The sequence below is a fragment of the Coregonus lavaretus genome, assembly GCF_964263955.1.
Source record: "Coregonus lavaretus genome assembly, chromosome: 25".
Taxonomy (NCBI): domain Eukaryota; kingdom Metazoa; phylum Chordata; class Actinopteri; order Salmoniformes; family Salmonidae; genus Coregonus; species Coregonus lavaretus.
In genome coordinates this window covers 19,421,252-19,433,670 of record NC_140012.1, presented here as the reverse complement: position 1 = coordinate 19,433,670, position 12,419 = coordinate 19,421,252, and the positions used below count along the sequence as shown (strand labels likewise).

The 12,419-nt window shown below is 41.9% G+C and overlaps 1 protein-coding gene across 1 annotated transcript in view; it reads right to left on the bottom strand.

Moving 5' to 3' along the window:
- The window catches only part of LOC311101173 (carbonic anhydrase-related protein 10), a gene marked incomplete at both ends in the record, with an annotated part of 326,103 nt that overhangs the window by 15,941 nt on the left and 297,743 nt on the right, over positions 1 to 12,419 (bottom strand). The window contains one exon of the mRNA XM_084142260.1: positions 9,625 to 9,720. Coding sequence (XP_083998386.1) covers positions 9,625 to 9,720 — 96 coding nt within the window. The remainder of the gene's footprint in view (positions 1 to 9,624; positions 9,721 to 12,419) is intronic.

Genomic DNA, 12,419 nt, shown 5'->3' with positions numbered 1-12,419 from the left:
AGACTAACTTATAGCTTGTCATAGCTAGGTTATTTATCAACCAATATGATTACATAGTACCTGTCTTGACTGCATCAAACCGAGAGAAGCTAGTTGGCTAAGATAGCTAGCTAGGCTAATTGAGTCTGCAGTTACAAATAACAACACCTCCATTCAGATTATTAAATAGCAGCCTACCTGTTGGCTCTTGTTAGTTGTAGCATATACTTCTCATTTAACTTTTAATTCCATCATTTTAATTCCATCTTCCATTGATTAGATCATCTCCTAACTTGCTTTGCTACACACGGAGGCTCTATAACTGTAGTGGCGCTTTGATGACTTGTGATTGGCCGACAACAACAACAAGCTACATGCACCACTCTGCATAGGCTATTTTCATTGAGGAGTGGAGAACATACTATTAACTTTTTATACACAACTCTCTGTCCACCGCCGTTGTAATCGACTGTGAAGCCAAAATGTACCCAAACCGGAGATTTAAACGATGATGGAGGATCCTCCAAATCTGGTTTATTGATCCCACCACTTGCCATCTACTGTTCCCTGCTGAACCTCACAAAAGGATATTTTGAAATCTGACAGTTAAGATTCTACTTTCGATTACGACATGCGCATAGGCTGTAGTAGTTTTAATGGAATAGCCTAGTGTTTTCTCAGCTCAGATCTACTCAAGAGGCAATGGCATACAGCGTAGCGTAGACTGCTTAGTGTTTTTATAAAAAAAATATTTTCTATGATGTATTCATTCTGGTTCACAGTGCAGACCGAACCGAGGTCCCCGTACCGAACGGTTCGGTATGAATACATGTACCGTTACAGCCCTAGTTACTGATGTCTTCTTGTGTTTGTTCTGAGAACATGGCTTTAAATAGAACCATGAAGAAACCTGCAGAAAACGTTATGCTGAAGCACTGAAATTCCCACAGAAGAACATTGTTTCTAAACATTCTCTGAACTGTTTGAGAACATATCCTATGTCAAACCAGTTGGTGAACGTTCCAAGAACATTACTACTTTTTTTTTAATTAAACGTAATCATGTTTGAACTTTTAGGAAATGTTCTGTTAAAGTAATGTAACACCAAGAAAATAACGTTATTTTGTCAAGATCCTTAAATGAGCTGAGATGTTCTAAAGCCAAGCAATTATCCTGCACCATTCCCAGAACGTTGTGGGAAGGTTGTATGCAAAACTACCATAGGACAACCACGCTCTCACCAAGCTCTAAGAAAAATATGGTTCTCAGAACGTTATGTGCTAGCTGGGTCTGAGCTGCTTTTTTGCTGTCCTGTAGTGCCCTAGCGGTTGTCTATAGACCCAGGAATCCACAGTCAGCTTGGAACACACTTCTCAGTTAAAGATGAGCCCTCTTTGTCTCCAACCCCAGCCTCCTAGCCTGTACTCCATATGCACTCCTCCTCACAATGCTAATTGTCAAGATGTCTTGGTGGCAAAGTGATTAAAAAGAAATGGATGTCCCTCGTCCGCTACATTGTAAATTGCTTCATTTTTTGACCTGCTCTGGAGACATGCAGCCTCTTTCTCTCTCTGAACAAATTTGCATGCAGCCTCTTTCTCTCTCTCTCTGAACATATTTATTGGAGAAAGCACCTAGGGGGGATTCTGCAGGATGTAACTAGGGAGTGCTCTCTAATGTGTGAAGTAAAAGTAAAACAATATGGCTTTACGTCAACTCAACACTGTCACAACCAAGACAACCAATTACAATTGACAAAACTTTGTCAGGTATATATGGCCCATGCTGAAGGTGACTCAAACTCAATTTAGTGTCTATCTCCATTGTGAGTCTGTTCCACAGGTGATCCCACACAATTACAGTCCCCCATTGTCATTTATAATGGCGGCTCAGGACACTGACGACCGAAGGAAGCCCTTACTGGCAGTCTGAGTCACTGAAAGGGTAACACAATGTGCACAGGTGTGAATGGTCCCCTGGAAACCAGAAATTGGTTCCTGCGATATTGAAGGACACCCTCACTTCCCATCTCTTCAGCAGCTATAACAATGAGACAGGACTCGTCTGAGAGCCTTAGTTAAACAAGCTACTTCAAGATGGCTGGAGTTTGGCGTCATTACCAGGGTGGGCCATGCTGAGAAGGACTGGAGTGGATGAAGTGTTGATTGATTTCAGGATGATGTACCTCTCTGTCTGTTATAGTGGTGGGAGTGTGTGTGGGTGTGTACAATAAAACGTGTAATTACATTTGGTGAGTGCTCAAACTGTAACTATGCAACTTCTACCACTACATTTACATTTTAGTCATTTAGCAGACGCTCTTATCCAGAGCGACTTACAGTTAGTGAATATTTTTTTTTAATTTTTATACTGGCCCCCCGTGGGAATCAAACCCACAACCCTGGTGTTGCAAACGCCATGCTCTATCAACTGAGCTACATCCCTGCCGGCCATTCCCTCCCCTACCCTGGACGATGCTGGGCCAATTGTGCGCCGCCCATGAGTCTCCCGGTCGCGGCCGGCTGCGACAGAGCCTGGATTCGAACCAGGGTCTCTAGTGGCACAGTTAGCACTGCGAAGCAGTGCCTTAGACCACTGCGCCACTCATGGTGGCTCATTCTAATATTTTGGAGAGTGGTTTGGTCACAGCTCTTTTTGTGCAACTGTGAGTGAGACTGCCATTCCAGTTTATCCCATTTGTTGTGCTATGCATGTTATATATCACTATGGCCAGTGACTGTGTTTCGTGAAAGAATCACATTAATTGAGAACGGTTGATTAGTTCAGTAGTTATCAATTCTCTTCTCTGGGACCTCCAGTCGTTCCAGAGCTAGGACACCTGGTTCAATTTAACTAATAAACACTAGTGATGGACAAAACTGAGGCTTTCACCAAATTGTGCAGAAAGAAAACGGTTCATTTTTCAGAGCTTCATTATCGTTTCACAATGCACATTAGTGACATCTGCACATTAGTGACATCTGCTGGTCAGCAATAAATAGCAGCATGTGATTATCAGATATACGTTTTTTTCTTTGTGTTTTTATCAAAACTCCCATGGGGCAGCAGTAAGTCGTGGCTTTAGTAGCCTATAATCATTTGGAATACCAGGTTTCCATCTTACATCATGCTTCCCTTTTTTGCTTTCAAGTTTACTATTCTTCAAAAAATGGAATCTATGACATTATTTAGGATGCTTAAGACAGAAGCTTACACTATACTAAATAAAATGAATTATTTGAACAACAGTGCAGAAAGTGTGGTTTCACATAAAACAATTCTCAAAATAGCGTGCCTTCAACAGGATTCGACCTCATACCCTCACAACCCAGAATGTTCTATAGTTCCTTACTCTACCTGCTAAGCTACCAGTCAGATGAAACTACAAGTATAAAATCCTAACTATATTTCTAAGTACGGTGTCCACCTGTATTTTGGAAGTTTCTCACATTCTTATCTGCAAATCCTCTCAAGCTTTGTTAGGTTGTATGGGGAGCGTTGCTGCACAGCTATTTTCAGGTCTCTCCAGAGATGTTCGATCAGGTTCAAGTCAGGGCTCTGGCTGGGACACTGAAGGACATTCAGAGACTTGTCCCAAAGCCACTCCTGCGTTGTCTTGGCTGTGTGCTTAGGGTCGTTATCCTGATGGAAGGTGAACCGTCACACCAGTCTGAGGTCCTGAGCACTCTGGAGCAGGTTTTTATCAAGGATCTCTCTGTACTTTGCTCCATTCATCTTTCCCTTGATCCTGACTAGTCTACCAGTCCCTGCCACTGAAAAACAACCCTACAGCATGATGCTGCCCCAACCATGCTTCACTGTAAGGATGGTGCCAGGTTTCCTCCAGACGTGACGCTTGGCATTCAGGCCAACGAGTTCAATCTTGGTTTCATCAGACCAGAGAATCTTGTTTTTCATAGTCTGAGAGTCCTTTAGGTGGCATTTAGCAAACTCCAAACGGGCTGTCATGTACCTTCTAATGAGGAGTGGCTTCCGTTTGGCCACTCTACCAAAAAGGCCTGATTGGTGGAGTGCTGCAGAGGTAGTTGTCCTTCTGGAAGGTTCTCCCATCTCCACAGAGGAACTCTGGAGCTCTGTCAGAGTGACCATTGGGTTCTTGGTCACCTCCCTGACCAAGGCCCTTCTCCCTCGATTACTCAGTTTGGCCGGGAAGCCAGCTCTAGGAAGAGTCTTGGTGGTTCCAAACTTTTTCCATTTAAGAATGATGGAGAACACTGTGTTTTTGGGGACCTTCAATTCTGCAGAAATGTTTTGGTACACTTCCCCAGATCTGTGCCTTGACACAATCCTGTCTCTGAGCTCTACGGACAATTCCTTTGACCTCATGGCTTGGTTTTTGCACTGACATGCACTGTCAACTGCTGGACCTTATATACAGTGAGGGAAAAAAGTATTTGATCCCCTGCTGATTTTGTACGTTTGCCCACTGACAAAAAATGATCAGTCTATAATTGTAATGGTAGGTTTATTTGAACAGTGAGAGGCAGAATAACAAAACAAAATCCAGAAAAACGCATGTCAAAAATGTTATAAATTGATTTGCATTTTAATGAGGGAAATAAGTATTTGACCCCCTCTCAATCAGAAAGATTTCTGGCTCCCTGGTGTCTTTTATACAGGTAACGAGCTGAGATTAGGAGCACACTCCTAATCTCAGATTCTTACCTGTATAAAAGACACCTGTCCACAGAAGCAATCAATCAATCAGATTCCAAACTCTCCACCATGGCCAAGACCAAAGAGCTCTCCAAGGATGTCAGGGACAAGATTGTAGCCCTACACAAGGCTGGAATGGGCTACAAGACCATCGCCAAGCAGCTTGGTGAGAAGGTGACAACAGTTGGTGCGATTATTCGCAAATGGGAAGAAACACAAAATAACTGTCAATCTCCCTCGGCCTGGGGCTCCATGCAAGATCTCACCTCGTGGAGTTGCAATGATCATGAGAACGGTGAGGAATCAGCCCAGAACTACACGGGAGGATCTTGTCAATGATCTCAAGGCAGCTGGGACCATAGTCACCAAGAAAATAACTGGTAACACACTACGCCGTGAAGGACTGAAATCCTGCAGCGCCCGCAAGGTCCCCCTGCTGATTTTGTACGTTTGGCCACTGACAAAGAAATGATCAGTCTATAATGTTAATGGTAGGTTTATTTGAACAGTGAGAGACAGAATAACAACAAAAAAATCCAGAAAAACGCATGTCAAAAATGTTATAAATTGATTTGCATTTTAATGAGGGAAATAAGTATTTGACCCCTCTGCAAAACATGACTTAGTACTTGGTGGCAAAACCCTTGTTGGCAATCACAGAGATCAGACATTTCTTGTAGTTGGCCACCAGGTTTGCACACATCTCAGGAGGGATATTGTCCCACTCCTCTTTGCAGATCTTCTCCAAGTCATTAAGGTTTCGAAGCTGACGTTTGGCAACTTGAAACTTCAGCTCCCTCCACAGATTTTCAATGGGATTAAGGTCTGGAGACTGGCTAGGCCACTCCAGGACCTTAATGTGCTTCTTCTTGAGCCACTCCTTTGTTGCCTTGGCCGTGCGTTTTGGGTCATTGTCATGCTGGAATACCCATCCACGACCCATTTTCAATGACCTGCTGAGGGAAGGAGGTTCTCACCCAAGATTTGACGGTACATGGCCCTGTCCATCGTCCCTTTGATGCGGTGAAGTTGTCCTGTCCCCTTAGCAGAAAAACACCCCCAAAGCATAATGTTTCCACCTCCATGTTTGATGGTGGGGATGGTGTTCTTGGGGTCATAGGCAGCATTCCTCCTCCTCCAAACATGGCGAGTTGAGTTGATGCCAAAGAGCTCCATTTTGGTCTCATCTGACCACAACACTTTCACCCAGTTCTCCTCTGCATCATTCAGATGTTCATTGGCAAACTTCAGACGGGCATGTATATGTGCTTTCTTGAGCAGGGGGAGCCTGCGGGCGCTGCAGGATTTCAGTCCTTCACGGCGTAGTGTGTTACCAATTGTTTTCTTGGTGACTATGGTCCCAGCTGCCTTGAGATCATTGACAACATCCTCCCGTGTAGTTCTGGGCTGATTCCTCACCGTTCTCATGATCATTGCAACTCCACGAGGTGAGATTTTGCATGGAGCCCCAGGCCGAGGGAGATTGACAGTTCTTTTGTGTTTCTTCCATTTGCGAATAATCGCACCAACTGTTGTCACCTTCTCACCAAGCTGCTTGGCGATGGTCTTGTAGCCCATTCCAGCCTTGTGTAGGTCTACAATCTTGTCCCTGACATCCTTGGAGAGCTCTTTGGTCTTGGCCATGGTGGAGAGTTTGGAATCTGATTGATTGATTGCTTCTGTGGACAGGTGTCTTTTATACAGGTAACAAACTGAGATTAGGAGCACTCCCTTTAAGAGTGGGTTCCTAATCTCAGCTCGTTACCTGTATAAAAGACACCTGGGAGCCAGAAATCTTTCTGATTGAGAGGGGGTCAAATACTTATTTCCCTCATTAAAATGCAAATCAATTGATAACATTTTTGACATGCGTTTTTCTGGATTTTTTTGTTGTTATTCTGTCTCTCACTGTTCAAATAAACCTACCATTAAAATTATAGACTGATCATTTCTTTGTCAGTGGGCAAACGTACAAAATCAGCAGGGGATCAAATACTTTTTTCCCTCACTGTAAATGGCTCTCAATACTTATGTAAATAAGGGATCTGTTTTTTATTTTTAATACATTTGCAAAAATGTCTAAAAACCTGTTTTCGCTTTGTCATCATTGGGTATTGTGTGTAGATTGATTAGGAAAAAATTTAATTTAATCAATTTTAGAATAAGGCTGTAATGTAACAAAATGTGGAAAAAGGGAAGGGGTCTGAATACTTTCCAAATGCACTGTATAGCCCGAAAAACAGTCTTTTTTGGTGCTATATAGAACCTTTTTTAAATGGTTATTTTAGAACCTTAGGAAAGGGTTCTTTATAGCACCAGACAGGTTCCACTTAGAACCTTTGTTCCGCTATGGTTACAAGCCAAAGAACACTTATTTGGCACTATATAGAACCATTTGTTTTTAGTGTGTACTATGACCACTAAAAAAACTTTTAGATAGCAGAAGCAAGCATAGAAGTTGTTTCAGAATTGTAGCTCTCCTTCCATCACTGTAAGTAGTTAACAGAAAGGAATAGCCTTGACCTGGGTCACCATGTCCTCCTGTGGGACTGACAGATAGAGCCATTGACATGAGGGAGCTAATAACTGTAGCTAGCTAGCTGCTTGCATAGCGTCTGAACTATACTTCTGTAGAACGTTGTGTATCAGAGACTCCACAGACTTTTAGAACTGAGCTAAAGAAGCCCACAACAAAGCTAGCGAGAGAGAGACAAAGCTATTTCACAACCTCACACTCCTGCACTGACACTGACACAGAAACAGGGAAAACAATGTTTAGCTCCCAGAATAAGTGGCTGGCTAATTGTTCTGGAGTTTCTTTCTTTCATTATATTTTATGGGGGTTGAGAGCAGGGCGACCTTCTTAACGGATCATTTGGATTCTGGCACAAAGGATTAACAAGTAGTAATGTAGCGCTATCTACGTTGCTACACATACACTGATAATAGAGATGGGCAATTACATGTATTTGAAATATGTATGTAATTAATTTGGAGTATTTTGTAATTTGTGTTACACCACTGGCCTGAACTATAATCCAATGTATTTTGTAACAAGATACTTTAGAGAGTTGTAATTTGTATTTTTAAAATACAAAATACTTATCTAGATTTGTTTTTATAGCAGTTGACAATTTTGTGGCCCCCTTTCACCCCGCATTGGTATCAGAAGTCTAATGGCACTATGGTGTGATGAGAGCATCATCTAAATGACAAAAACGTAAATGTGAAAAATAACACTTGCAAAGGACGTGGGTATTATTCTAATAATCTCCACCCCCGAAAAAAGGCCAATAATAATACCCATTGTGCTTTGCAATTCATTTTTACATTAACATTTACATTTTGGTCATTTAGCAGAAGCTCTTATCCAGAGTGACTTACAGCCAGTGCATTCAACTAAGTTAGATTTAAAAAACACTTCACAGTCACACATTGGTCTGTTTGGTATTTTTTGTATTTGTAACAAGATCTATCTTTTGTCCATACAGTGGGGGAAAAAAGTATTTAGTCAGCCACCAATTGTGCAAGTTCTCCCACTTAAAAATATGAGAGAGGCCTGTAATTTTCATCATAGGTACACGTCAACTATGACAGACAAATTGAGAATTTTTTTCTCCAGAAAATCACATTGTAGGATTTTTAATTAATTTATTTTCAAATTATGGTGGAAAATAAATATTTGGTCACCTACAAACAAGCAAGATTTCTGGCTCTCACAGACCTGTAACTTCTTCTTTAAGAGGCTCCTCTGTCCTCCACTCGTTACCTGTATTAATGGCACCTGTTTGAACTTGTTATCAGTATAAAAGACACCTGTCCACAACCTCAAACAGTCACACTCCAAACTCCACTATGGCCAAGACCAAAGAGCTGTCAAAGGACACCAGAAACAAAATTGTAGACCTGCACCAGGCTGGGAAGACTGAATCTGCAATAGGTAAGCAGCTTGGTTTGAAGAAATCAACTGTGGGAGCAATTATTAGGAAATGGAAGACATACAAGACCACTGATAATCTCCCTCGATCTGGGGAGATCTCACCCCGTGGGGTCAAAATGATCACAAGAACGGTGAGCAAAAATCCCAGAACCACACGGGGGGACCTAGTGAATGACCTGCAGAGAGCTGGGACCAAAGTAACAAAGCCTACCATCAGTAACACACTACGCCGCCAGGGATTCAAATCCTGCAGTGCCAGACGTGTCCCCCTGCTTAAGCCAGTACATGTCCAGGCCCGTCTGAAGTTTGCTAGAGTGCATTTGGATGATCCAGAAGAGGATTGGGAGAATGTCATATGGTCAGATGAAACCAAAATAGAACTTTTTGGTAAAAACCCAACTCGTCGTGTTTGGAGGTCTGCATGGATGAATGGGCCAAAATACCAGCAACAGTGTGTGAAAACCTTGTGAAGACTCACAGAAAACGTTTGACCTGTGTCATTGCCAACAAAGGGTATATAACAAAGTATTGAGAAACTTTTGTTATTGACCAAATACTTATTTTCCACCATAATTTGCAAATAAATTCATAAAAAATCCTACAATGTGATTTTCTGGATTTTTTTTCTCATTTTGTCTGTCATAGTTGATGTGTACCTATGATGAAAATTACAGGCCTCTCTCATCTTTTTAAGTGGGAGAACTTGCACAATTGGTGGCTGACTAAATACTTTTTCCCCCCACTGTATATGAAGGATAATTACACAGTGAATCTGGAACTGATGCAACGTGACACTATGCCAAGTTAATTAGCCCGCAGGTAAATCCACAGGAGCCTATTCACAACTCGGATGGATGTCCTCGGTTATATCACACTGTGGTTTCTTGGAAAATAATGATCTTTGCTGCATAATAGTCTCTATTTGTCTTTTCACACGTTCATATGAAGACTTTACATACAAATTCAAGCTTCTCACAATTGATACATTGAGGCCCATTGTGGGGTCAAAGTGAGAATGTCATACTCACCTTCATAAATATAGACACTATGACCAGTCCGTTGGGGCTCTTGGCTGCCTCTGTGTAGTTTGTATACAGCTCGTGGTTGTAGTGTATAAGTTGAACCTGGAGATGAAAAAACAAATGTCAGGAACACATCTCTCTCAAGTGACCTCACACATACAGTGCATTCGGAAATTATTCAGACCCCTTGACTTTTTCCATAATTTGTTACGTTACAGCCTTATTCTAAAATTGATTAAATTATTTATTTTTACACCATAATGACAAAGCGAAAACAGGTTTTTAGAAATGTTTGCCTTATTTACATAAGTATTCAGACCCTTTGCTATGAGACTTGAAATTGAGCTCATGTGCATCCTGTTTCCACTGATCATCCTTGACATGTTTCTACAACTTGATTTGAGTCCACCTATGGTAAATTCAATTCATTGGACAAGATTTAGAAAGGCACACAACTGTCTATATAAGGTCCCACAGATGACAGTGCACGTCAGAGCAAAAACCAAGCCATGAGGTCAAAGGAATTGTCTGTAGAGCAGTCCCCAAGAACAAACTGGCCTCCATCATTCTTAAATGGAAGAAGTTTGGAACCACCAAGACTAGAGCTGGCCGCCTGGCCAAACTGAGCAATCGGGGGAGAAGGGCCTTGGTCAGGGAGGTGACCAAGAACCCGATGGTCACTCTGACAGAGCTCCAGAGTTCCTCTGTGGAGATGGGATAAACTCCCAGAAGGACAACCATCTCTGCAGCACTCCACCAATCAGGCCTTTATGGTAGAGTGGCCAGACGGAAGCCACTCCTCAGTAAAAGGCACACGACAGCCCGCTTGGAGTTAACCAAAAGGCACCTAAAGACTCTCAGACCATGAGAAACAAGATTCTCTGGTCTGATGAAACGAAGATTGAACTCTTTGGCCTGAATGCCAAGCGTCACATCTGGAAGAAACTTGGCACCATCCCTATGGTGAAGCATGGTAGTGGCAGCATCATGCTGTGGGGTTGTTTTCAGCGGCAGGGACTGGGAGACTAGTCAGGATCGAGGCAAAGATGAACGGAGCAAAGTACAGAGAGATCCTTGATGAAAACCTGCTCCAGAGCGCTCAGAACCTCAGGCTGGGGCGAAGGTTCACCTTCCAACAGGACAACGACCCTAAGCACACAGCAAAGACAACGCAGGAGTGGCTTTTGAACAAGTCTCTGAATGTCCTTGAGTGGCCCAGCCAGAGCCTGGATTTGTACCTGATCTAATATCTCTGGAGAGACCTGAAAATAGCTGTGCAGCGACGCTCCCCATCCAACCTGACAGAGCATGAGAGGATCTGCATAGAAGAATGGGATAAACTCCCCAAATACAGGTGTGCCAAGCGTGTAGCGTCATACCCAAGAAGACTCAAGACTGTAATCGCTGCCAAAGGTGCTTCAACAATGCACTGAGTAAAGTGTCTGAATACTTATGGAAATGTCATATTGATTTTTTATTTATTTTAAATACATTTGCTAAAATGTCTAAAAACCGTTTTTTGCTTTGTCATTATGGGGTATTCCGTGTAGATTGATGACGGAAAAAAACAATTTAATCAATTTTAGAAGAAGGCTTTAACGTAACAAAATGTGGAAAAAGTCAAGGGGTCTGAATACTTTCCGAAGGCACTGTATAGACTGTATTAATGGTCATCTGGTCTGGTCTTGAGGAGCTCCTGTGTGCAGGCTTCTGTTCAAGCCCAGCACTAACAAAGCTTTTTGCACATAATAAAGTTCTGCTGAGCAAAGATGAATCAGGTACATCTTAAACAAACGCCTTCACACCTACAAACTCTTCTGAAACCAGGGATGGTTGGCCTCCACTGTTCATATCTTCTGTTTTGTCAGCCTTTTGAAGTCGTGTTCAGGAAGGCATCAGTAATGTTCTACCCACACTTTTATGGTTCTACAGGTTCTTAATGATGTGTTTATGTGGGCTTTGTCTATGCACAGTTAGCTCAAATTGTGACTTATACAATAACAACTATTCAAAGAGAAGCCCACACTGTCTTTCACCAAGCACTTATGATTTCTCTGAAACCCAAAGAAACTGTGGAAAAAGTTCTCACACAAGACTATTATTTCACATATTTTCTACTTCGCTTGAATTTTGCACTAAGTGGAAAGATGCTGTGTGTTTGCAGATAAACAAATATTCAGAAGTTGATTCTACTCCATACATTCTTCCTGACCTCTCCTCAGTCTTTCTTGAGTTAGCGGTATTGTTGCTGGACCTTGAGTCCGTATTTGGTTGTTGTCTGAGTCTCTAGTCGCGCTGCATTTCTAACCTATAAAAAGTTTAGTGGTTGTTTCTTTTACCACATATATGTCTATGACTCAGGAAGGATTCAGTTTGAATGATATGCTAAAAATGACAATAATACCCTTTTTTAATTTAATAATTTTTCAAATGTTTCAGATCCCTTCCATCTTCCATCACACCATACAGAGTAGGCTACTTATGGGGTAGTACAATACATGTTTGAATACAGAATTGGATAAGAGGACATCATAATCTCTATTTGAATGTAATATTATATATTATGTCAACTACAAATTAATCAATCCTGATCTGATTACAAATAACTAAGAAGTTGACATTTTTCCAGATCTTCCAGAACTTTCTCCCTCTTCCTCCCATTTCACCGTTCCCTGGCATGGTGGCAGGCAGCAATATCGATAAAGAAATTGTCGGAGGATAGTAGTTAAGCAGAACTCTAACAGCTCGTCTATAAAAATAATCAAGTTGATGGGAAGTGATTAGATGATATTTGAGGTGAG